The following is a 22,167-nucleotide window of genomic DNA, read 5'->3' as shown; positions in this document are numbered from 1 at the left end:
CGGTGGGACATAAAACATGTTCTTTCCGGATAAGATCGTTTGAAGTGGCACAACTTTTCTGCATACTTTCTTGCAAATAGGGCTCCTGGCCCCGGGGGAAACATGTATTTACAATATCAGCCATCCTGTCCTCTGATAAAGACAAAAGCCTCCATATGATTATGCGTGCTTAGGAAGGGAGGGAACCTGTTTAGCTCAATGTCTAAAATTACCATCTCTGTGCATGCCAAGAGTCCATGAAGGCAATGCTATCTGTGGTATGTCCCCCAAGCTGGCCTCTATGCTTTTATTCAGCCCACTCATGGCATTTAAAACAGCTTGCTGCAGGTCGAGGAGCTGTTTATTGGGGGAAAAGGGAGTGACTTAATGGATGCAAACCCTGGCCCCAAACCAGCTGACCAATTCTGTAGTGATCTGAGTAGAGCGGACAGTGTCACTTAGGGGCTCCTTGTAAAAGCATGTGGATAAGCCATAAGTACAGCCTGAGGTGTAATTGATATTCTTGTGTATGTAAAGAGGGCGGCGATTATGTGCTGAAAACGCCTGGCCACGTGTGACAAGAAGGTCCGGGGTAGAAAGACAACTTTCACTAAAGCGAAAAGCAGAGCTGTAGTTTGAGTCCAGGGAAGCCTGAGGAACAGTTCCTGAAAGGAGAAAAGAGACCACAGCCCTGTCCTCACAAACTGAGGAGGTCAGTCAGAGATGCCGCCTGTTTTCAGCACTATAGTTCTTCCCCGTTATTTTGAAGCAGCCCTTTTTTAATTTCCTTCTCCCAGTCCTTTTATTTTTACTTGAGTTTAGCAAATAAGCAGCAGTGAGGATCTTTTGGGAAAAAGATACACAAATCCTGATTTAATTACTCTCTAACCCAGTTTCATGCTATCCCTCCTCCTCGTTGCCTTTTGAAAATCTTCCACAAATCTGTTAAGCTTCGATTGCCAGGAAGACTTTTGAGTGTTTTTTTTTTTTCTTCTTCTTTTTTTTTCTTGACACATTTTGCGTTACACAAATAAGAAAATGGGTTGCCACAGTGGGATGTTGTTTAACACTCCTACCTCTCATTGTGGGAAGAAGAGAAGAGAGAACGCATCATAGAGTTTGATGCCATGCCAGTGTTTCGAAGATTAAGAAGAAACCAAAATAACTGAGGTAGTGGCAATCTGTCAAGGAATGATTGTGCTGTTTATATTGTTGCTAATAATTGAGCTAAATGTCATTTATTTATTAATCATATCAGTCAGCTTGTTGATTTCCCTCTCAACTGGACTGTATTTTGGTCAACCTATATTGGTCATAATGTTTTCATACTCAGGATTTTAAAAAAAAAACTAAATTTAAAAACCAAGTGGAATTTTTAAATCTTACCAGATTGGCTTTATTATTTCTTTTGAATTGGTAGATTGTCATTAGTCTGTAAACATTTTGTTCTTTCTCCAGCTAATGTCCACTTCTTATGTTAAACAGCACTGTTTTGTTTACAGGAGCTCACCTCCCTGTTCCCCCATGTAGGCCCAGCACCCTGTTGCTCCCCTCTCCCTCTCTCTTTTCTTGTATCAGGCCGCTTGATTCCGGGAAGTGGTTTCATTCACATGCAAATCCTACCAGAACACCATCATTCACGCTGCTAATTACACCAATGTTGGGACGCTGACTTGCTGACATCACTCTGGGATATTAGCATTCAGGGAGGAGAGGGGCCTTCCTTGTGTGTGTGTGTGTGTGTGTGTGTGTGTGTGTGTGTGTGTGTGTGTGTGTGTGTGTGTGTGTGTGTGTGTGTGTGTGTGTGTGTGTGTGTGTGTGTGTGTGTGTGTGTGTGTGTGTGTGTGTGTGTGTGTGTTTAAGTCAAGCGTCAAGCATAGCTCCTTTGACAGGATATGGCAACTCTGCCGTGCTTTAAAATACAGGGGGTTTGGATTTTTGACTCTCGTTTCCTGCTATTTGTTCTTTGTAGATAACAGTGAAAAATCCTTATTCGACTCAAAGTATTTTAATAAAAAAAATACAATATAGCCTTATGCTTACCCAAATGATTTGCTAGGATTTTCAAGATTTGATGGTCTGAGTACCTTAGTTTTTCCCCTTTGCAAAAAACTTCCCTGTTATTCTGACTTTCATAGTTCTTTCAAAAACTCGAAAAAAGTATGAACTATGATCTTGCTAAGCAATGTCAGTCTGTCTCTTAGCTTGATAGTGCCATACACTTTATTTTGAAGGCTGTAACCGGAAGTCATCGTGTTATTTGTATGCGCTTGACGCTAGTGAAGGGTTAAAGCGCTGCTGTTCAGTGGGTCAGCAGCAGCGAGCGGAGCAGCTCCAGCGCTCTGTGTATTTACGCACCGAGAGTCCGCACGGATCTTCACTCAGACTCACTCCGGGCTTTTTTCCCCCCTCTCTTCATTTGGATTTTATAATATTTCGGTGGACTCTGCTTTCTGTTTTGGAACTGTAAAGAAGGATTCTGATTTTACAACACTTTTAGTTGGCTTTTCGTTCACGCTTTCTCCTCATTCGCTTAACTCCTGACTGTGTTTGCGGATAACAGGGGTCTGACAAAAAAAAAAAGGCTTTTAAAGGGAGGGGGTGAATGTAGCAGAGGGGTGCAGACACCACGCAGCGGGTGAGAGGAGGGTGTTTTCGTGGCAAAAGCTTTTGCCTTTGGGAGTTTTGTGACAAATTCCGCAATGAGGAAGACTCGTTTTCAGACCCGCAACACCACAAGCAGCTCCGAAGTCAGGGCTATGGCTCTCCTGCGCAGCAGTTTGTAAGAGGGTAAGCAGATGATTTACTGTTTGTGTTTGGGTCGGATTAGGGGCCGTTTTGTTTACGTTTCTTTACGACCCAATCCTTTGGGATTGAACTAGGCTATACCATTTTCTGTTCCATGACTTAACCCTCGGAGCCTCTTTCTGAAACATGCGCGTAAAGAAGTCCTGAAGGACAGATATTAAAGCCAACTTTTTGATTCAAAGTGGGAGGGGTCTTTTTTTTTTGCATTTTTCAAGATTTCAACTTGTATTAAATACTCACTTTATTTGAATACTTAAAGGGGGAGTTAGGTAATAAAGTATCACACCTAATGCAGAGTTGTAGGCCCTATGCTTTCCCTGTAGAGTCGTGTTCTCATCGGGTTTTATCCCCCACCCCACCCCCTGTAGCGCAATGGTCAAGCTACTGTGCGCTCTGCAGCCACAAACTCTTTGTTGGGATTCTCCGTGTCATATGGGCATCAGTTTGCCTGTAAATGATCAGATACATAATTAGGCTTATGTTAAAAAAAAACTCCAATTACTTTCCCATTAAGTCAACCTGTTTCATGACGTTTCTCCACTCAAGATTCAAATCCTCCTGCGTTGAAACTCTAATATTTACTTTACGGTTTCTGCAAACTGCATCGAGAACAAGCGGCACTGATTGTTGAACTATCCTAGTTATATTAAGAAGAACATTCAAGACCAAATGCAGGCTAATTGAGCCGTTTAGGGGGGCTACTTTTTGTCTGTGCAAGGGTCACTGGATTAGCACATGAATGGACTGACGGTGGAGTGATGAATAACGTCGCCTCAGCAGCTGGCTGCAGTATCATTGGACTCCTGCATAGGTCTGAGAGCAGCCCAATGATGCAAAGAACTGACAGAAGCTTAAATGTCAGATCAGCATTATTCCTGATATTCGAAAGTATCTTTGCATTAAGTCTTGCATTAGTTGATGTTTAATTCCCTTCTGAGACTTTAAAAGAGAAGTCAACATCATTTTCAAATAAAACTCCTCAAATGAGTGATGGCTTTGTAGAGTTAAATGTATCTCCTGAATTATACATCATGAGCTTGTAGAGCGAAACTCTTAAACCCTTCTGTATGTCTAGAAATGTCTGGCGATGATCTGTAACCAGTCTCTTGAGTAGGCCTATACGTCTGAAATATGTGTGGAGGTAGTCTTAGAGTCTCGTCTTTAACATTCCTTTTTTCCCATCCAGAGTAGTGTCACTTTATGTAACAAGTCGACAGTGAATTAGTAAACCCTTAATAAGGAAAGGGACCACTGTGTGCTGTAGCCTAAAGGAAAAAGCCCAGTCTTGAAATCTATTTAAAAAGTCTTGTCGAGTGCTTTCACTTATGCACAAAAGTCCTGAAAACTGAATTTTTCAGGATGAGATGCATGTGTGAACGCAAACAGCTGAATTTTTTTACTCTGACTTTAGCTAGATTTTTTCCTACCAGCCTCTGGTTAGTTTTCCGTGTGATTTTGGGGTGAGTCCATGTGAGAACAGAGCAATAAATATTCAGGAAAATTCACAGCCATCAAGTAATGACGTCTATATCCTGTGACGGTGCAGAATCATAGACTGTATGCACTTGTCTGGTGCAAACTCTGTGCATGTAATGAACTTGTTTCATTATAGTTCTGTTGTTGTTGTCACAGCGGGAATACTTCAAGCTACACAAAGCACAAATATACTTGGATATAATGGCAAAAATTGTCATCATAGTGTCAGACTCTGTTACTTCATCCGCCACTTTCACACAGTGAACTGCCCCTTGAGCCTAAATGTTACTCCCCAGCTTTAGGTTTTGACATATGATTTATGTTTAAGTGTTTTTAAGTAATTCAAGGTCATTCATCTGCGGGCATAATCAGTTTTTTTTTCAGGAATTTGAAAACTTCTTTCAAAGCTGTAGAGGATATTATAAAACCATCATGCCGCTTAACATTATATGTTTGATTCTTGCCATGCCCCTTTTAAAAAAAAACAACAAATGTCATTGTTTACCGACTCTTCCTGGGGGAATATAACCATTAAGGTTGAGGACATAGAAGACCAGATCGTGTTGATAATAAAGCTGGAACTCAACTTTGTATAATTTGTTATGACAGGTGAATGCTGGCCTAATGTGTGTCCTCAGGAACATGCTGCATCTGGTTCATACTAATTGGCCACTAATGGAAAACGTCTCTCTCGTGCCTGATTCTTGTCTTGGAACACCTCAAGTCATGTTTAACACGGATTAACTCCTAATTGCTCTGAAGTCAACATGCAGCCTCATGTACATTCTAATACTTTGTTTCCTTGTTTGTAGGTCATTTGCGAAAGGGAATTTTTGTTGTTGTTGTTGAAACCCCTGAAAATAACAAATGTTTCAAGACACTGAGCCTCAAAATTCACTGACCAAACAAAAGGCTGTTTCAGAGGGGGGGAAAAAGTCTGCCCTCCTCTTCCCCTACTTCTTCCAGAGAAAACAAAAGCAGAAGCAGGAAAAAATAAGACAAGACTTGGCTGAAATATACTCCCAGCTGTTCTCTCTCCTGTGCTTTCCTCTCTAGTTATCCAGCTTTCACTTTTATGCAAGCTGCCATTAAAAGATGGGATTTTAATCTGACCCTCTTCTAGTGATGCCATGGAAAAGCTACAGTGGTTTTGGGACCTGGTCAGGAATGAGAGAGAGACTGAGAATGGAGCGTCAAATGCTTCAAGGCCATACTTTCTTGACTGGCTCTGGGATAGGACTTTAATCAAATGCCTTTCTTGAGTTCTCTCTTTTGGTTTTGCAAAGATCATTTCTATGAGTGAAGACCATTCTTTTAAGCACATGTTCGAAGATGCGGGGAATTTGACCTAAGCTTTAAGAAAGGTTTTCTGGCCAAACATGAGACCCCGTTTCTGAAAATCTTGCAGCACTGACCTAAATCAATGGAACCAAGTCATTGTTACTGTCATAGGTTCCTATCTGACCCTAGTTAAGCATTAGAACAACCTGTTACTTGGGTTACAGTGCTCAACTAGAAAAGCGGGGCGATGATAATTAACCCAAAACGGTTAATCATTGTCCATTGACATCATGGTCGCAGTATTACTACCTAACAAAATACCCCCCAGGTCTTGACAAACTCCACACTCTGACCGACCAATGAAACATCAGCATTTACATCTCCCAGGGGATGAAAGGACAGTCACATTTAAATTATAAAGAACAGGCCTTTCAACTTCCTTCTCTTTACTTCAAAGTTATTTATAAGGCATTGGCGATGCACTCAACCTGCATTACCAAAGTCCCCCGAATCTCTCCTAATTGAAATCATGTAGATTACAAGGGGGAAACTCTGGGATTAAGTTTCAGTTGAAAGGAAATCCCAGGCATGTGCATGAAGCGTGTTGTAAATCAGGAGAGTTAGGGGGGGGACAGAAGGAGCAACAAGCCCACCAAAGGCCTACACTACACAGTGCTGGTATTGGGAGATCAGATGTTTGTGAAGAAGGTCATCAACACATTTTGATTGATAGATTTCGTCAGTGAGGAGCGTTTCCCCAAAGGTCACAAGTTTCTCTGCATCAGGATTTGAACTCGGCCAAGACTGGATAGTCAGGAGCATTAGTCTATGTCCTCTCGGAAGGAATGTGGTGTGTAATGCTTTCACTCAAGCTCCGGCTATTTGTATACCCTTATCTCCATGAGACCCTACTCACCCAAAGGCAGAAATAACTTCTATCACTGAGCAGCATGTCTCCTGAATGGAAGAGATGTCCATATATGCTTCATAATTTTTTGTCTTCACCTTCACTTCTTTTGTTGTCACTCTCAATCATCATCCTTGCTATAAAGTGATCATCTCCCCTAAATAAGTAATGAGAGTGAAGTTGCTGGGCTGTAATGAGGCAGGCCGAGTTGCCCCTGGCTATACCATCGTGCCGCTGGGACAGGGATTCGCCAAACACCAGCGGACCTGCATGACAGCTGCTTGATGACTTTCTCTGCCTGAGCTGCATTTCTGCTGTGATTATCATACGTATCAATATTTATATTCTACCCACGTTTTGTGGGTTTTCTGGAGTCAGCATGTGCAGGCTGTGGCTTGCACTTTGACAATGTCATCAGAAGGGGTAGAGTCTGCCTCCCTGCTTGAGATGCTATTCAAAGTTAGACCTGGCAGTGATAAGCAGTAAGGAATCCAAAGTGTTGACTGAGATTGTGTCCCACTCCAGACCTATATTTTCTCACATCTTCTTTTTAACGATAACACGCTGCTGCATGTCAGTGGGATGTTTTTACTTGGAGATTCCCAGGAAGTTCCAAAGCATTTCCGATATCCTTTCCATCACCAAAATCCATCAGTGCTAAGCCAAGCAGACAGAAGTGCTTTGTCAATCTAGACTCAACCTGTGGACAGAAAGGGCTCCATTGAACGAGAGACAAGGTGAGACTTGGCCAGCTCTCCACATGGCGCTGTCTGCGCTCGAAACTCTTTACACCAACAGATCCTCAGCCAAGCAAGCTGTCAGTCTGTCAAGGAGTGTCCTGAGTGTCCTTAAGCTGCTCCGTAGGGCTCTCAGTCAGACAGGCAGGCGTCCGTCTGGGAAGGTAATTGGATTGTCTCCTTGGTTTGGCTGCCTGAGGGGGCAGCAAGGGTTAGTGGGATACGACCTTCTGGCCAATGACAGCTTCCTTCTCATGCAGGCACTTAGAGCTGTCAAGGACACATTGATCTGTATGTGAGCAGTGTCTTCTCCCTTTTTATCCAATATAGAGACACTGAAGGATGGCTGTATAGTCACATTCATCCATGCACTCTGGTTTCCAAACAACATGCTGTTCTGCTTTTTTGCGAGATGTCTCACATGATAGTTGTCAATCTCTTAGGGGTTAACTTTGACAGTTAATGTCAATAGTTTGCAATACAACACTCAATAGTCTTTTAAGGCTACAACGATGAACGAGCAGCTAGCAGGATGAGTGTTTGTATTAAACACTACCAAACACTTTTTTTTAAAGAGTTGTATTAGTTTGATACTTGCCACTTTGTATCTGTGTCGGTCCACTTGACTAATGACACTGAAGCACTCTAAGCATCTGCTAGTGTTTCTGTCTAACCTTGTACACAGGAACGTTTGTGTGAATACAGCAAGGCTTGCACTTTAGTGTGTTCATACAGACTGCTTTCCATCACTGTCATTGGCTGTATTCTGCTGATTTCCATCGGCTGTTTGTGATTATATTCTTGTTCAGTGTATCCCAGAGGATAATTGAGCATTGTTTGTGGTACCCTCTTTTCACTGAGAGCTGCAGTGGGAATCCTTGACCTTTAAACTGTGTGATGTTCACATCCTTTATGTGAAGAAGGCCTGCAAACATGCACAGACTCCATGTCATTTTGAGTCAAAGTCAAGAGTTTCATGAGGTTTTTATCTCGACAGGAAACCTTAGCTACAGTAAAGTAGCATGGTTAAGACATTTTTGTATATTTACAGGTTGTCAAAGGTAACCTTTCTCTGATAAATACATGGATAAATACATGTTATCTTGTTTGTTCTGAACCCTATCTCCCAAATGTAAATCTATTTACTCTGTGATGTTTTCACCCCAGAGGTGGTTTATATTCTGAGGCAACATTAGTTGAAATGAAGAAAAGTTACTGTCAAATCAAAAATCACACTTCAACAGGATCGTACAACTTGAACTGAACCCTGCTTTAATTCATCTGAATCCGATGCATGCTACATCAGCTTGACAGAGTGTGTTTTTTGTGTGTCCATTGCAGGAAGATCTGTGTGCACTGTAAGTGTCGTCGTGAGGAGCATGCAGTGACAGCCATGCCTGTAGAGATGGAGAAGACTGTCACCAAGCTGATGTATGACTTCCAGAGGAACTCGACCTCAGATGACGACTCAGGCTGTGCGCTGGAGGAGTACGCCTGGGTACCTCCGGGACTTAAACCTGAACAGGTATTACCATATTATACTCTTACACTCAGCCACACCACATTCATTCTGAACAGCAAAAACTGAGCTCTATAGCACTTTGGAACTCTCTTAAATCAAATGACGATTTGAGCCTTGATAATACTACAACTTACAACTAATAAGGTGTTTTTGATTTAACCACCCGAACCGCAAGACAGACATTGCAATGTTCAGACGTACATGATTCAAACACCTGGGAGAAATACAATGTTATCGTTATTAAGTCATGATCATTGCCTAACCATGAGAGAAAATGTGTTGCAATGATTTGAAAAGACAAATAGTTTGTGAAATTTTCTACATTCATGGTGTAACCTGGGTTCAATGTGACTATAGTTTTACACTTCGTACCAATTTTGTGCAACTGTTAAGTTGTGTCTAATAGTATTATAGCTAGCTGGTTTTGCAAGCTAAAATATATTAAGGATTGTGTGCCTCCAGCAGTAAAATTAATCTCCACCTAAAAAACATTAACAGTAGGTTCACTGCCCTTGAGACGGCTAATCTTCACCTGTGTGAACACATTAAATGGCCCCATGCATTTCGATTAAATCCTCTTTTACAGTACTCCGGTCAGCCCTCGGTGGGAACATGTGGGAGGGTTTCCAGGACAAAAGAAGTGTTTATGGGGGCTGGTTTCATTTTGTTGATGAGCTGAGGACAATGAACCGGTCAATATAATATTGGCACAGCTCTCAGGTTTTCACCTCCGAGGACCGAGCGCTGCTTCTTTTTTTTTTTCATTCCCCTCCAGGGCCACACATCTAACCCTGAAGTCAATTAGGCTCCCATCCAGAGGTGATATGGTCCCATGAACACTAAAGCCATTAAGAAGACTGGACTGTGCAGCATTGCACAAACACAAGCCTGAACAACATTGATAATACATGTTATGTAGTGTACTCCTGTAAACTCTTTTTGTCTTTTTTTTATTTTTTACAACTAAGACATATTTTTTATTCCCTATATGAAAAATGTCTGCAGTGATAATATTATTTTTATTTCCACAACTTTACTTCCAAATCATCCAAGCTGTGGAAACATGTTGTGTGACCGGCTGCAGTGGAGCGGATGTACTCCTGATGTGGGGCTTTTTTTTTACCACCAGTTCTTCCTCTGCATGAGGAAAAGACAGAGTGAGAATAAAGGAAGATTGTAAACACAAAAGCTAATCTCCAGGATCTAAACTGTGGGCTTAGGTTTCCCCCCGCAGGGAGTCAGTGTTGTATATGACTCTGCTGTTCAGCCAGCAGCGGTGTAAAGTCACTATTCTGTAACCAAAGATTGCAGACCAGGACTGCTGTATTCAGTGAGATATATCTGAAGATTATGACGGATATCACACTATCCTCCTGTGTGTTTGCATTCGTGTCGGCAGTCTCTGAAATACAGAGTCAGTAAGAAATTATGGATTTTTATCACCAAACACAGCCATTACATCGTGAGTTCACGATTTTATGAAGATGCAAAGCTGCCAATATTCTCTCCCCTACTGTCTCCTCTTGCTCTCTTCTCTCCATCCTTCTGAAATAAAATTCTTGCATGTTGCCAAGTTACAGCTTGTCAAGGCCAAGTATGTCACTCAGCAACAGCCAGTAACTGATTTTTTTTTAGGTTCCTTAACCAATCACAAAGCACGAGATGCACTCTAATGTGCAGACTCTGCTTAGCATTTACCAAGATCTGATTTTAATTTGCAGTCGAACACAAAGTATTCTGCTTACATGTGGTGATAGTTGAATAGCAATTAAGTTTGAGGTCATTCATGCAAGCTTGAGGTCTTTTGAGGCCCTGTGGATAAAATACCTTTCAAACAACAAAGGGCCAAACTGAAAGGGCTGGTACAAGTGGAACCTGAGGCTGGTTCCACCTGTACCAAAATAGACTATTTAACCCCTCCCCATCTGAGTTCAATGATTATGAAAACCTTCAGACCCTGACCATATTACTGCCAGCAGCTTTGAATAAGAGAGGAGTGATAAAGCCTTTAAAAGAGATTGGGAGTTACATTGAGCACTTTTCACAGAAAGATAATTGCGTAGCCATGCTAGCAATGTGGCTAAAGAGATGGAAAGTTTGAATAAACAGTCATGAACAGGAGAGGATAAATCCTACAGAGCTCGGTAATCCATCCGACTTCCCATCAAGCACAATCACAAGTTAAAAAAAGATATACATTAGCCAATGTTTCCATGCCAACACACCAACCTATGTTGTTTCGAAGAAGAAAAATATACCTGCTTAGAATCAGCCACTAATCAGTGATGTTGCATTTATGTTAACTCGGCTATACCTGAAAAGAATCTCACAGATCTGCTAGTTTAGCTAAGGGCGGTTTTGTTAAATCACAGTTGCAGTGAAATATGATATATACGTTTAAAGATATATGTATTGAACTGCATTTGAAATAGCTTTCACAATTGGGTGTGAGTGAGAAGAAAAGGACAAAGAATGAAAACGCAGCCACTGAATCTGCTCAACGCTTCACTATGAAAACAGCGTCTTTCCCACCATGTTTGGCTGTAACGAGCAGTGTTTTCTCTACAATATAATATGTGTGTCCACTAACCACTGTGAAGTGGCTCGTTGAGAGAATGTTAGGAGTGGTGCCTGGTGGTGTCTTTTCCTCTGGCTCTCTGGCCATTAACAGCAATAGAAACCAGCTGTGTGGAGTGATCACGCTTGTCACTCAGTTGTGAAGTCCTACCATTTGCTTTAGGCTTTAAAAACACTCCTCTCAGTACAGTACAAACTCCTGCCCTGTCTTTAGCTTCATCTGCTTTCGATTACAGTTATTATCACAAGCTGCTCCTTTTGGCTCTCGCTGCATCTGCGTCAATTATGTGTGTGTGTGTAAGTGTGCGTGTATTTGTGTAAGTCTGTGTTTGTGTGTGTCTGTATTAGTGCATGTCTCAGACGTTGTGTTTTCCTTGGGGCAATGTGCCTTTCACCTACAGACTGTAACCCTGATGTTGTAAGATGCATGTTCTGCAATTTATCATTAGCAGTATGTGTGTGTTTGTTTGTGTGTATGTGTGGGTATTTTAAAGCATGTGCATATAGTCGCTGTGTGAGTTATCAGTGCCGGACCACAGCCAGTCCTTCATTGACTAACCTGAGATGCCCCTGGCGTCCCATGCTGTGTTGCTTGACATGGATCCTGCGTCGCTTGCCAACAGTAGTAAGCCAACAAAAACAAGGCAAAAGGAAATAGGTCACACCTAAAGCCAGGGGCTGGGGCTGTTACTTCAGAAACAACCAACATGGGTCCGTAAGGCTGTGAGGAGATACTCATCATGTAGAAATGAATACACACAGATTTAGGAAAGTTGAACCTAAATGTATTAGAATATTGGGGGGTTGATGACCGAGCAGTTGGTTCACACCTCGTGTACGGAGGCTACAGCGGCCCCGGTTCAAGTCCGACCTGTGGCTCCTTTGATAGACTGGGTGTTATTTGCCAAGGACAAAGCTGATGACTTCCAGTCAGTAGATCCATTTAGTAGACATATAAGTCATTTAGATTGAAGCCACCCAGTCAGCTGGTATCGATCATGTTGAGTCTGTCGTTACATCCCAAGTATTCTGTTACGTGTTTTGCTGTTTTTGATTCTTCTTCTCTTCTCTTTTCTACTTTTACTGTTTTCATCATCAATATTTTATTGTGTCTGCATTCCTCTCCCCACTACTTGCCTTTTCCTTTCAACCTCTGTCCTCAAATCTCACTTTAAACCCTGCAGCCTTTGCAATCCCCCCCCACCACCCAATCACATTCATATATGGCTTCCTGACCTCTGTAATACCCCGGCCTCCTGTTACTGTGTAATAAAAAAGACCACACTAAATAACACTGAGATGACATTCATTGTCTGCTGCTGTAATGTAAAGAATGTCCAAGTAATTTGGAATGGTCAGATTAGCATTAATCCTGCGGCTGCACACATGCACATGCACTGTTACATGCATACCAGTTAATCACTTTTTTGTCCATTCATGTGTGTGAATGTGTGTGTGAGTGTGTGTGACAGGTCAGTAATACATTCTCATGTCAATGTGCAAAGATGGAGAGGTGAGGTTCCATTAAGTCGCCGCTGGTGGGCCATAAATCAAAGTAATTTTAAGTGTGTATTTGTGTGTTTTGGCAACTCCCTGTTGTAGATCATGTAATTTTCTTTTCACATATTTGAACCTCTTGGTGCTGAAATGATTAATTGACATGGTTTAGATTAAGAAAAAAATAAATGATTTGAGTAATTTATCCAAAAACAATACCAATAATCTTAAATTTCAGCTGCTCTTAATGAGGATTTGGGGAAGCTTGATTTCTTTTCTCTGATTTATATCATTATAAACTGTATCAGTTAAGTAGGATTCAAAAGCTTGAGTAATAAATATTATATCTGGCTGCAGCCGGAGTGTTTTTCAGGTTGGTCCACTGGTTTCCGTGTTTACAGGTATGTTGCTGTTCCTCATTCCTCTCCTTGCTTCTGTCTCTCCCTCAGGTTCATCAGTACTACAGCTCCCTGCCTGAGGACAAGGTGCCCTACGTGAACAGCCCAGGAGAGAAGTACCGCATCAAACAGCTGCTCCATCAGCTCCCACCGCACGACAATGAGGTGAGAGTCCAAACTGACCCCATCCCCCACCTCTATTTATCCATCCATCTCTCCCTCCCTTCCTCCCTCCTCCCATCCTTCAGGGCTATGCCCAGATAAAAGGATAGAGAGAGAGGAGGAGACAGTCAAGAAAAATGGAGTCTGTATTCTTACTATAAAAGCATGAATTAAATAGCAAGGTGCTTAAGTTTGAAGCTGCCTACTCTTGTTTTTTTACATGATTAAATCACCTTAATAAATGAAGTGTGATCACTTAATTGGGACACTTTAGCACCTCCATACTGGACTTTATAACCAGACTGAGGGGCAAACTTGTTTCCTCACAGAAGATTATAAATGTTTTTGTGGATCCAGATTGCTAAATGGTTAACGTATAACCACATAGGTGTAAAATCTGCTAATCATTTCCGTTGCTGATAACCCCCCTCTCTCTCTTCCCTTCTTCCCTGTCTACCTCTTAATCGTCACATTTTTAAAAATAAGGCTGAAATAAAATTTTCTAATAAAACGCTTTCCATAAAAAATAATCTGTCAATTGAGAAAATGTTCTTTCTTTCTCTAAGTCCACTTACAACAACCTGCGTATTGAACTCATCTACACTCTTTGTGTTATTTGTTATGAAGGGTAGTTTGCTAGATTTCAATTTTCAATCCACCTCGAATCAACATGATCAGTAATTCAGAGGTCTGAAACCAGAATATCTCGTAGATTTTTTTTTAAAGGATATTGATGTGCTTTTTGTTTTACTTCTTGTTCCTGCTGTACAGGTGGAGCTTAACCTGTTTTGTTGGAATTGAAAATGATTGGAGAAAATGTAAAGTTGATGCGAAAATGATATCCAGGGGTTTTCATGCTTCTTTGTTAAGAAAACCAGGAAACCCTTGGTCTAAAATTACACACACATCTTAACATGTGACAAAAATCACATGTTGATCCTAATCAAATTTGCTTTCATCAGACAATGTCAACACGGACAGTAGTATTAACTTGAGTGCTCTTTTTCATTGTGGCAATAAAAACAAGATTTGACAAAAGCATCAATGAGAAACTGATTTTTTTTAAAAAGGCAACAAGCTTCATCTTTATATTATTTCATAACATGTCCTTTGAAATATATAAGTTGTGAATAAAGCGTGTGTGTGTTTGTGTGTGTAGGTACGCTACTGCAACAGCCTGGATGACGAGGAGAAGCGAGAACTGAAGATCTTCAGCAACCAACGGAAACGGGACAACCTGGGCCGCGGAAATGTCCGACCGTTCCCCCTGACGATGACGGGAGCAATTTGCGAACAGGTAGCTGACAGAAAGACAAAACATCTTTTTTTATCGTCTCCCAACAGGCAAGCCGTATGAATAGCTCAAAGACGATCTGAAAAGTGTCCCATTGGTTTCACTGCTAAATGTCATTCCTGCATCGATTCCCGTGACATGAGTGTGTTAAGTGTGACAAGAGCAACGGTGTGTCATGTGGACAGCAGAATGAAAGCAATGAATCATGAGGCCGACATTCTGCACGGCCTGCTGGCATTTCAGCTCTTTGTTGTGATGTATGAGAGGGGCTTTATGTTGAAGTATGAAGTATGAAAGGGCGGTGGCTTTCTTTTATTGCCATGTTGTGATGTTGTTAATCTCTGTTCTTCAGAGGATGTTGAAGTGGTGTACGTGATATGTTGTGTTTCATTTTTTCCCTCTGCTGTTACATCTGTCAGACTCAAACCATTACCTCTCATAATACCCAGAGAACTGTCAATCTTTGAAATATCTTATAGCACTGTCCACTTTGGGAATGAATATTTCATGTATGGTCTACAATTGTTCTTGTGGGACGACAGAAAGCAATGGAGAGTGTTCTGTTAAATAAGCTAGCGCACTTAAGCATCCGCCAGCCATTTGTGACCGTTTTTACATCAGGCTCAGGCAAATCAGAGCTACACTCTGTTGTGTGGCCGCCTAAGGTGTGTACATGCTTTACAGCGTTGTGTTTCTCATTCTCTGAGCAGACGCACATCTAAAACACAAGTACATGAGGGAGCAGATTGTTGAGGGAGTGTGTATCGATTGAGTTCCCCACCCCCACTCCTTGGATCTGTAGGCTGTGTGCCAGTTAGATAACCTGCTTGTAACTCTCCCTCTGCCTCCTTCTTTCCCACCACCTTTAAATCCCTGACCTGTCCCCGTCTCTCTACCTTTGTTTATCATTCAGGCTCCATACTCTTACACCTCCATGCCGATCTCCCTTACCACTTTCTTTCATCCTCCGATATGTGAATCAGTTTTGATTTCTTCCCTTTCACTCATCAGTGTCCTCAAGCAGCTGACCGTACAAACACAACTTTGCACTCTCCGTTTGAACCAGTTTACGTGTGAAGTTGTGTCAAATACCAGTGCTGCATCAATCTGATACACTGCATCAATATCAGCACAGATGCTGAGCTTACTTAATGTCCCATGGAAATGGTCACTTGAACTTCCTGATAAACTCTCACTTCCTTGAAAACTGCATCTTCAGTGGTCGTCGTCTCCTGTTAAACTGAAACTGCTAGTTTATGAATCACTTTATCATTTAAATATTCCCAAGGTCACGCTTCCTGTTTGCACAGATTTTTTTCTTTAATACATTTTACAGTTAACGGATTTTCTGAATATCAATAACAGGCTTGTGCTCTTTTCTTAAAATCAAGACTGCTGTAAGCTGAACTTATAGCTCAATGGTTTAATACCTGACATTCTCATGTCTCACCACAATAATCGGTTCATACTGAAATGACTTGACGCCAATGAGGTGATGATACCATACCATAATACAAGATGGTTTCCAATACATTCATTTTAATAAATATTCCTCACAGGGTTCTTAGTGTATGCCAAAGAACGTGAGACATTCCTTGCTCATTTAATTGGGAAGAAAATACTTTATTGATACAACTTTTCCAATCTTTAATGGTATTTACTAAGTGTAACAAACACAAAATGACCATTGTAAAACTAGGTTTACCCATACAAGGAATTTGTCTTGGTGTCTTTGTGCAAAAACGATGCACACATGAGTAGAATAAAGAGAAATGAAACAGCTGTACTCCTACTGCCAGAGGACTTTAAAAGAATAAGATAAAAACATGAAAACATAATATGCAAAAAAGAGCAACTTTTCTTTACAGTCATTGTAAAAAGGTTGAAGTTGTTCTTGATAAGTGTCACTTAAAAGAATCCTGGTTTGAGTGTTATGCAATGCATTAAAGGTTCACCACCTAAGTTGCCAGATGTATTTGTTAAACCTGAAAATGAGGACAGGTACAACAATGGGACCTCTATTGGTAGAGAAAAGTGGAAGCAAAATATTAACAAACACTGATAGAATTTGTGTGGCTATACCCATGTTCTCATAGGCCTCTCTTCTTCTTCTCCCTCTTTGATAACCTTTTTTAGTGTGGAGGTCAGATAAATGGCGGCGACATTGCCGTGTTTGCGTCACGGGCCGGCCACGGCGTGTGTTGGCATCCGGCCTGCTTTGTGTGCAGCATCTGCAATGAGCTCCTGGTCGACCTCATCTACTTCTACCAGGACGGGAAGATCTTCTGTGGCAGGCACCATGCCGAGAGGCTGAAGCCGCGCTGCACCGCCTGTGATGAGGTACACGCACGCCACATGCACACACGATGCCTTCACACAGATGATCATGCATGTACTTGGACATACTGTGCTGCCTTTCATTTAACATGCATGAGTATGAAGACACCAGGCAAACAGGCTTCCCAATACACACTGTCATAGTTTCACACATATATTCCTCCCGTCTAATGGGGTCAGCTCTCAGTATCCTGATCCCCCAACCATTAGCTCTGACTTACTCTCTCTGCAAATGAGGACAAGGACACAGTTAGTACTTAAAAAGCACCCTGGTGTTTTAACAGCAGTGTAATTAAAAGTAAATGCACCATCTCTCCACATACATCAGCTTCCTACACCAGTCAGTGACAAAGAGGATGATCTAAGAGTACTAAGCTGGAGAGCAGATAGTGGTACATATGGAGGGAGAGCAAGGGCAAGCCGAGGCTTTGTCCTGTCATTCAGCGCACACTAATAACCCAACCAAGGTTTAACCTCTGAGGACCCGTGATAAACTATACTCTCTCTCCCGTCTTTTTCTTTCTTAGGTCATCCTGGCAGATGAGTGCACTGAAGCGGAGGGGCGTCACTGGCACATGAAGCACTTCTGCTGTTTCGAGTGCGAGACCGTGCTGGGGGGCCAGCGCTACATCATGAAAGAGGGGCGGCCCTACTGCTGCTCCTGCTTCGAGTCCCTCTACGCAGAGTACTGCGACTCCTGCGGGGAACATATTGGTATGTTGCACAATCCCTTTGCATCTATCACTGTTTGATAAACACTGCATTAATCACTATCGACAGGTCATCCAAAGAAACCTATAAAGAAAAGAAATAGAATACTATACTTGGATACAAGGAAGGGAAGTTAGGGCCTCTTTAAGGAGGTTGAAAATAATGACCTAATTTTTTCAAAGCAATAACACAGGGGAGAAAATGGATTCTGTGGAAAAGGTGTGGCCTGGTTTCTAGAAGTGTATCACTGACTGATGTTACTAATTGTTTTAGGTTTGAGGTAACGGCACATAACACAGGGTCAGAGTGCACAGAAGTAAATGCTGTAAATAAAGTGCAACCTGAAACTACATTTAATGCTGTTTTAATCTCTGGATCTGTTTTTATTTTCGGATGCGCCATGTGTCAGTTAAAAACAAATTTAAGAGTCTTAAAGTTAATTGTTTTAGGAAAAGCAACAGAGGGAAGAAACTGGGTTATTTTCCAGAGAAAAAACTTTCATATTAGCACCTCTTGGCCTCCTGCCATCTCCTGTGAACATTTCTGCGTGTGGGTACATATTTGTGCATACCCACAGATACGTCCAGGTGTGATTCTGGCACATACCTCTCAACAAATTTGCCCTGTAATTATTTGTCAGACAGGATACAGAGAAGTATTTGGCTTCACAAACACAACTGATTATTAATTGAAACCATCAGAAATCATGCTACATCCAGCTGGCAGCCATTAGTAAATAGTTGGTTTTCATTTCCCACTGCAACAACTGCAGGCACGCTGAAAATGTAATGTGTTTATACAATGCTGGGAAAGCTCCATAATGAGTTCCCCCTCTAACACAGTTACTTTACAGCCTCCAGCTCTTTATTCTCACTCAGCACGCAATTCATATTCTGCTGTTTTCACTTAGAACAGCATTTTTAATAAAGACAATAAGATATTTAATTTCATGCACTTTGATAAAGACATGTTGCTTCTACTTCTCTTGTGCATTTTTACTCTCTAATTTGCCATCAACCTCAAGATGAATGTGTTGTTTCTTTCCTGCAGGCATTGACCAAGGCCAGATGACATATGACGGGCAGCACTGGCATGCCACAGAGGGCTGCTTCTGCTGCGCTCGCTGCAAGCGTTCTCTATTGGGTCGGCCTTTCTTGCCCAAGCAGGGCCAAATATTCTGCTCGCGCTCCTGCAGTCTGGGGGAGGAACCTAACGGCTCCGACTCCTCTGATTCAGCCTTCCAAAGCGCTCGCTCCACCAGAGAGTCCAGACGCAGCTCCAAGACTGGAAAGACTGGAGGATGTGGAGTGGGTGGAGTGCAGTCTGAGAGATTTTCAGGAGAGGTGGACCCACTGTCTTTACAAATGGATCTTCTGAGTCTCTCCAGCCAAACGCCAAGTTTGACTCGTGAGCCACCTGCTTGGCAGGGCCAAGAGCAAGCAGGTGATGGCTATAATTATCAATCCCAGTCCAACCCAACTGCCAACCCCACCCCTCTGCAGCTCCTCAGCCAGTGCAATGTCAGGACAACCTATAACCCCTCCAGCTCTGGACAGAGTAATCAACAGCAAGATCACAGGATCAAGGACCACGGAGGCTTGAAGAGACCACCCATCTCAGCTATGAAGGGACACTCGCTCAATGAGACGTGGTTCCAACAGCCAGCACCAGAGGAGTACTATCCACCCAAACTGAGGACCCAAAAGAGCTTCACTGAAGTGTCCCACTGTCCTCAGCAACACAACGGCTTCTCCTCGGACAAGCGCTCCATCAGTTTCCACGGCTTTCAGAGGGACAGAGATGTGGGGCTTCCAGCACCTGCCCAGGTGCCAAGAAGCAGGAACCCGATTAATGCACTTAACTTCACTGAGCAACTCACCCCTCTAGAGCAGACCCCAAGGGGATCCATGGAGTCCCTGGCCCTGTCCAATGCTACAGGTTGGTATTTTCTGCTTGATACTATTTCAGCTCGACCAAGAAAAGTTGTATTTTTCTGATAATTTAGGGCTGGCTGTGACAAAAGTACCTTGTTTAACTATATCTCTCTACCTTGCTATTGAATAAAAGACAAAGTCAATGCTAAATTTAATTCTTTACCCCGACAGGAAACTCTGCAGAGGGAGGAGGAAAGCGCCAGGAGCATCTTTCTCGTTTCTCCATGCCGGACCTGAGCAAAGACTCTGGAATGAATATATCAGAAAAAAGTAACATGGGCACTCTTAACTCCTCCGAGCAGTTTCGTAGCTCTGAGTCCATTCACAGCCTCACTGCCGGTCAGCCCTACTTGGAAATGGATCCTCCCAGGTCTTCCAAGTACCAAGTGCAGTTCTGCGACCCCCATGGCATGGCTGTGGGTATGGGTATGACTCATTTACCACCTGGTTTCACCTTCCAAGAGGAGGATAGGGTGAGTTTGGTGAGCAGCGCGAATGCTGCTCGTTTGCCACCAATCAGTGAGCGCAGGATGGTTGCTGGAGGAGTCGGTGGAAGAGGATCAAATGTCAGACTAGATGCCCAGGAGGAGACTCCCCAGAGGCGCAGACACCACCATCGCTCCCGGAGGTCTCGTCGGTCTCGTTCAGAAAACGCTCTCAACTTGGTGGCAGAGCGGAGAGTGAGACCTCAAGAAAGACCGCAGCTGCGTGTCTGTGAGGACTACGATCGTTTCCCGCCACCAAGGAGTGCCAGGGACCAGTTTGGTGTCGGAAGAGGAGGGGGAAGGTACCAGCCCCAGCCCTTCAGGCAGTGTCCAAGAACCACCTCAGACCTGACCCTTCAGAACCCTGGATCCAGCCGACGCAATGGTCTGAACCAATACTCCTGGGATGATTATGATGACGACGACTGGTGCTCCACCTGCTCGTCATCTTCCGAATCTGACGATGAAGGTTACTTTCTGGGTGAGCCAATCCCCAGACCCATCCAGCTTCGCTACCTCAGCAACCAGGAGCTGGTCCATAAGTACAACAACACAGGGATGGGAGGACCCAATCGCAATGGGCAGTTGCACACCCGAAAACGCAGAAAGAGCAAGAACTGCATAATCTCCTAACATTCTGACGCTTGGCACAGTTAATGACTCTTTGTTTAGCTTGTGTACGCAAACATCCTCCAACATCTGGAACAAGAAGTAAATAAAGCCTACAGTCCAATGATTCAGTATTGTTGAGTGTTGAATATCATGTAATTGAAAGTCTGTGATGAATAACAGTTGTTAAACAGTGACAAAGCGGCAGTGTTTGCATGTTATTTTTAATTTAAAGTTTTGGAATATCTGCAGTTTTAAGACTAACAGTTACATGCACAGTTCAATCAATTCCAAACAGTCATCAAAAACTGATGTGCAATTATTTTAAGACTTAACTTCATTTCCATTAAGCAAATGCGCGTGTGAGGGTGTCTGTTTGATACAGTTTAGCTTTTTGATGCAATGTGATTTAGGTTAAGGATGTACTGTACTAATGTATTCAGTTCATAGTATGTACATAGATAAATGAATTAATAATTTCTCTTAAGTTAAGGAAGTCTGTGTAAATATGGTTGTAAATGAGGCCTCACATATTTTTATATTTTGTATGGATAGAATTATGTATGTATTATATATCTATAATGTAGAGATAGACAATGGAAAACAAACATATGCATGTTTTATTTGGCTGACCTGGTCCTGCATTCAGAATAAAGGAGTATTTCAGTGAGAACTTTGAGTGACAGCTGGTGTTTCTCTCCTGAGAGTGCAACGTGTGAACAAGTGTTGCATAAAGGTGAATGATTGCCTACCAATCACCTTCTCCATCTGTTTAATGCATAAATGAATGACAATGTGGTGTAAAGGTTGATTATAGAGTCACCCTCCACTGGATTGTTTTACACAGATAGTAATTGGTGCCTTGACGCTCAAACACAAAGCGCTCAGTTGTCCTGAAAATGTGACTGAAGTTCTGGTTTACTCCATCGGCCTTTAGGCATCTTAGGAAAACAAATGTTTGCAAGAGATTTAGTTATTAATATCTGGTGATGCTTTGTCTAATTATTTTTTGCCAGTATGTGGTCAACTCATGTCAACAAAAGTCCCAACCAGTTTGCGTGTAGTAGAATGCAAATTGTTCCTTCTCATGGTCGTGATATTCTCATGGTCAACAGAGGAGGAATCTGGACGAATTTGGTGATTTCTCAAACTTTCTTTAGAGCGAGAGGATAGAGCAAGTCAACTTTTCTCTGTTGTCCAGTGAAATTACATCAACATCTGCAATACACAAACAAAACTTTGCTAAATTTGTGTCACCATTTGAGAGCTATTGGCAAATGTTAGCTTACCAATACACTGAAATCAAATGTTTAACAATGAAAACATGGCTGACAATTATTAGCATGTTACTCACTGTGAGCATGCCATGCTGATATTTATAGTCATCAGTTAAAGCACAGCTGTTTCCAAATGCAGCTTCAGTTTGCAGTTAGCCTATCGGTAGCCACTTAGC

General features: G+C 42.3%; 1 protein-coding gene across 2 annotated transcripts in view; it reads left to right on the top strand.

Annotated features, from left to right (window-relative positions):
* prickle2b (prickle homolog 2b) overlaps nt 1-21,387 on the top strand; it is a 91,472-nt gene extending 70,085 nt beyond the window's left edge. The window contains exons 1-8 of one of the 2 annotated variants that reach the window (XM_061042313.1): nt 2,280-2,769; nt 8,530-8,713; nt 13,234-13,347; nt 14,504-14,641; nt 16,775-16,978; nt 17,503-17,689; nt 18,737-19,624; nt 19,792-21,387. In XM_061042313.1, coding sequence (XP_060898296.1) covers nt 8,582-8,713; nt 13,234-13,347; nt 14,504-14,641; nt 16,775-16,978; nt 17,503-17,689; nt 18,737-19,624; nt 19,792-20,738 — 2,610 coding nt within the window. In that variant the 5' untranslated portion in view covers nt 2,280-2,769; nt 8,530-8,581 and the 3' untranslated portion in view covers nt 20,739-21,387. Of the gene's footprint in view, nt 1-2,279; nt 2,770-8,529; nt 8,714-13,233; nt 13,348-14,503; nt 14,642-16,774; nt 16,979-17,502; nt 17,690-18,736; nt 19,625-19,791 lie in introns of those variants that run through there. The other variant, XM_061042312.1, reaches the window with a different exon arrangement.
* Nucleotides 21,388-22,167: the final 780 nt, after the last annotated feature.

The sequence above is a fragment of the Labrus mixtus genome, chromosome 7, assembly GCF_963584025.1.
Source record: "Labrus mixtus chromosome 7, fLabMix1.1, whole genome shotgun sequence".
Classification (NCBI taxonomy): Eukaryota; Metazoa; Chordata; class Actinopteri; order Labriformes; family Labridae; genus Labrus; species Labrus mixtus.
The sequence above is the reverse complement of the archived record's forward strand: the minus strand, read 5'-3'. Positions and strand labels throughout refer to the sequence as shown.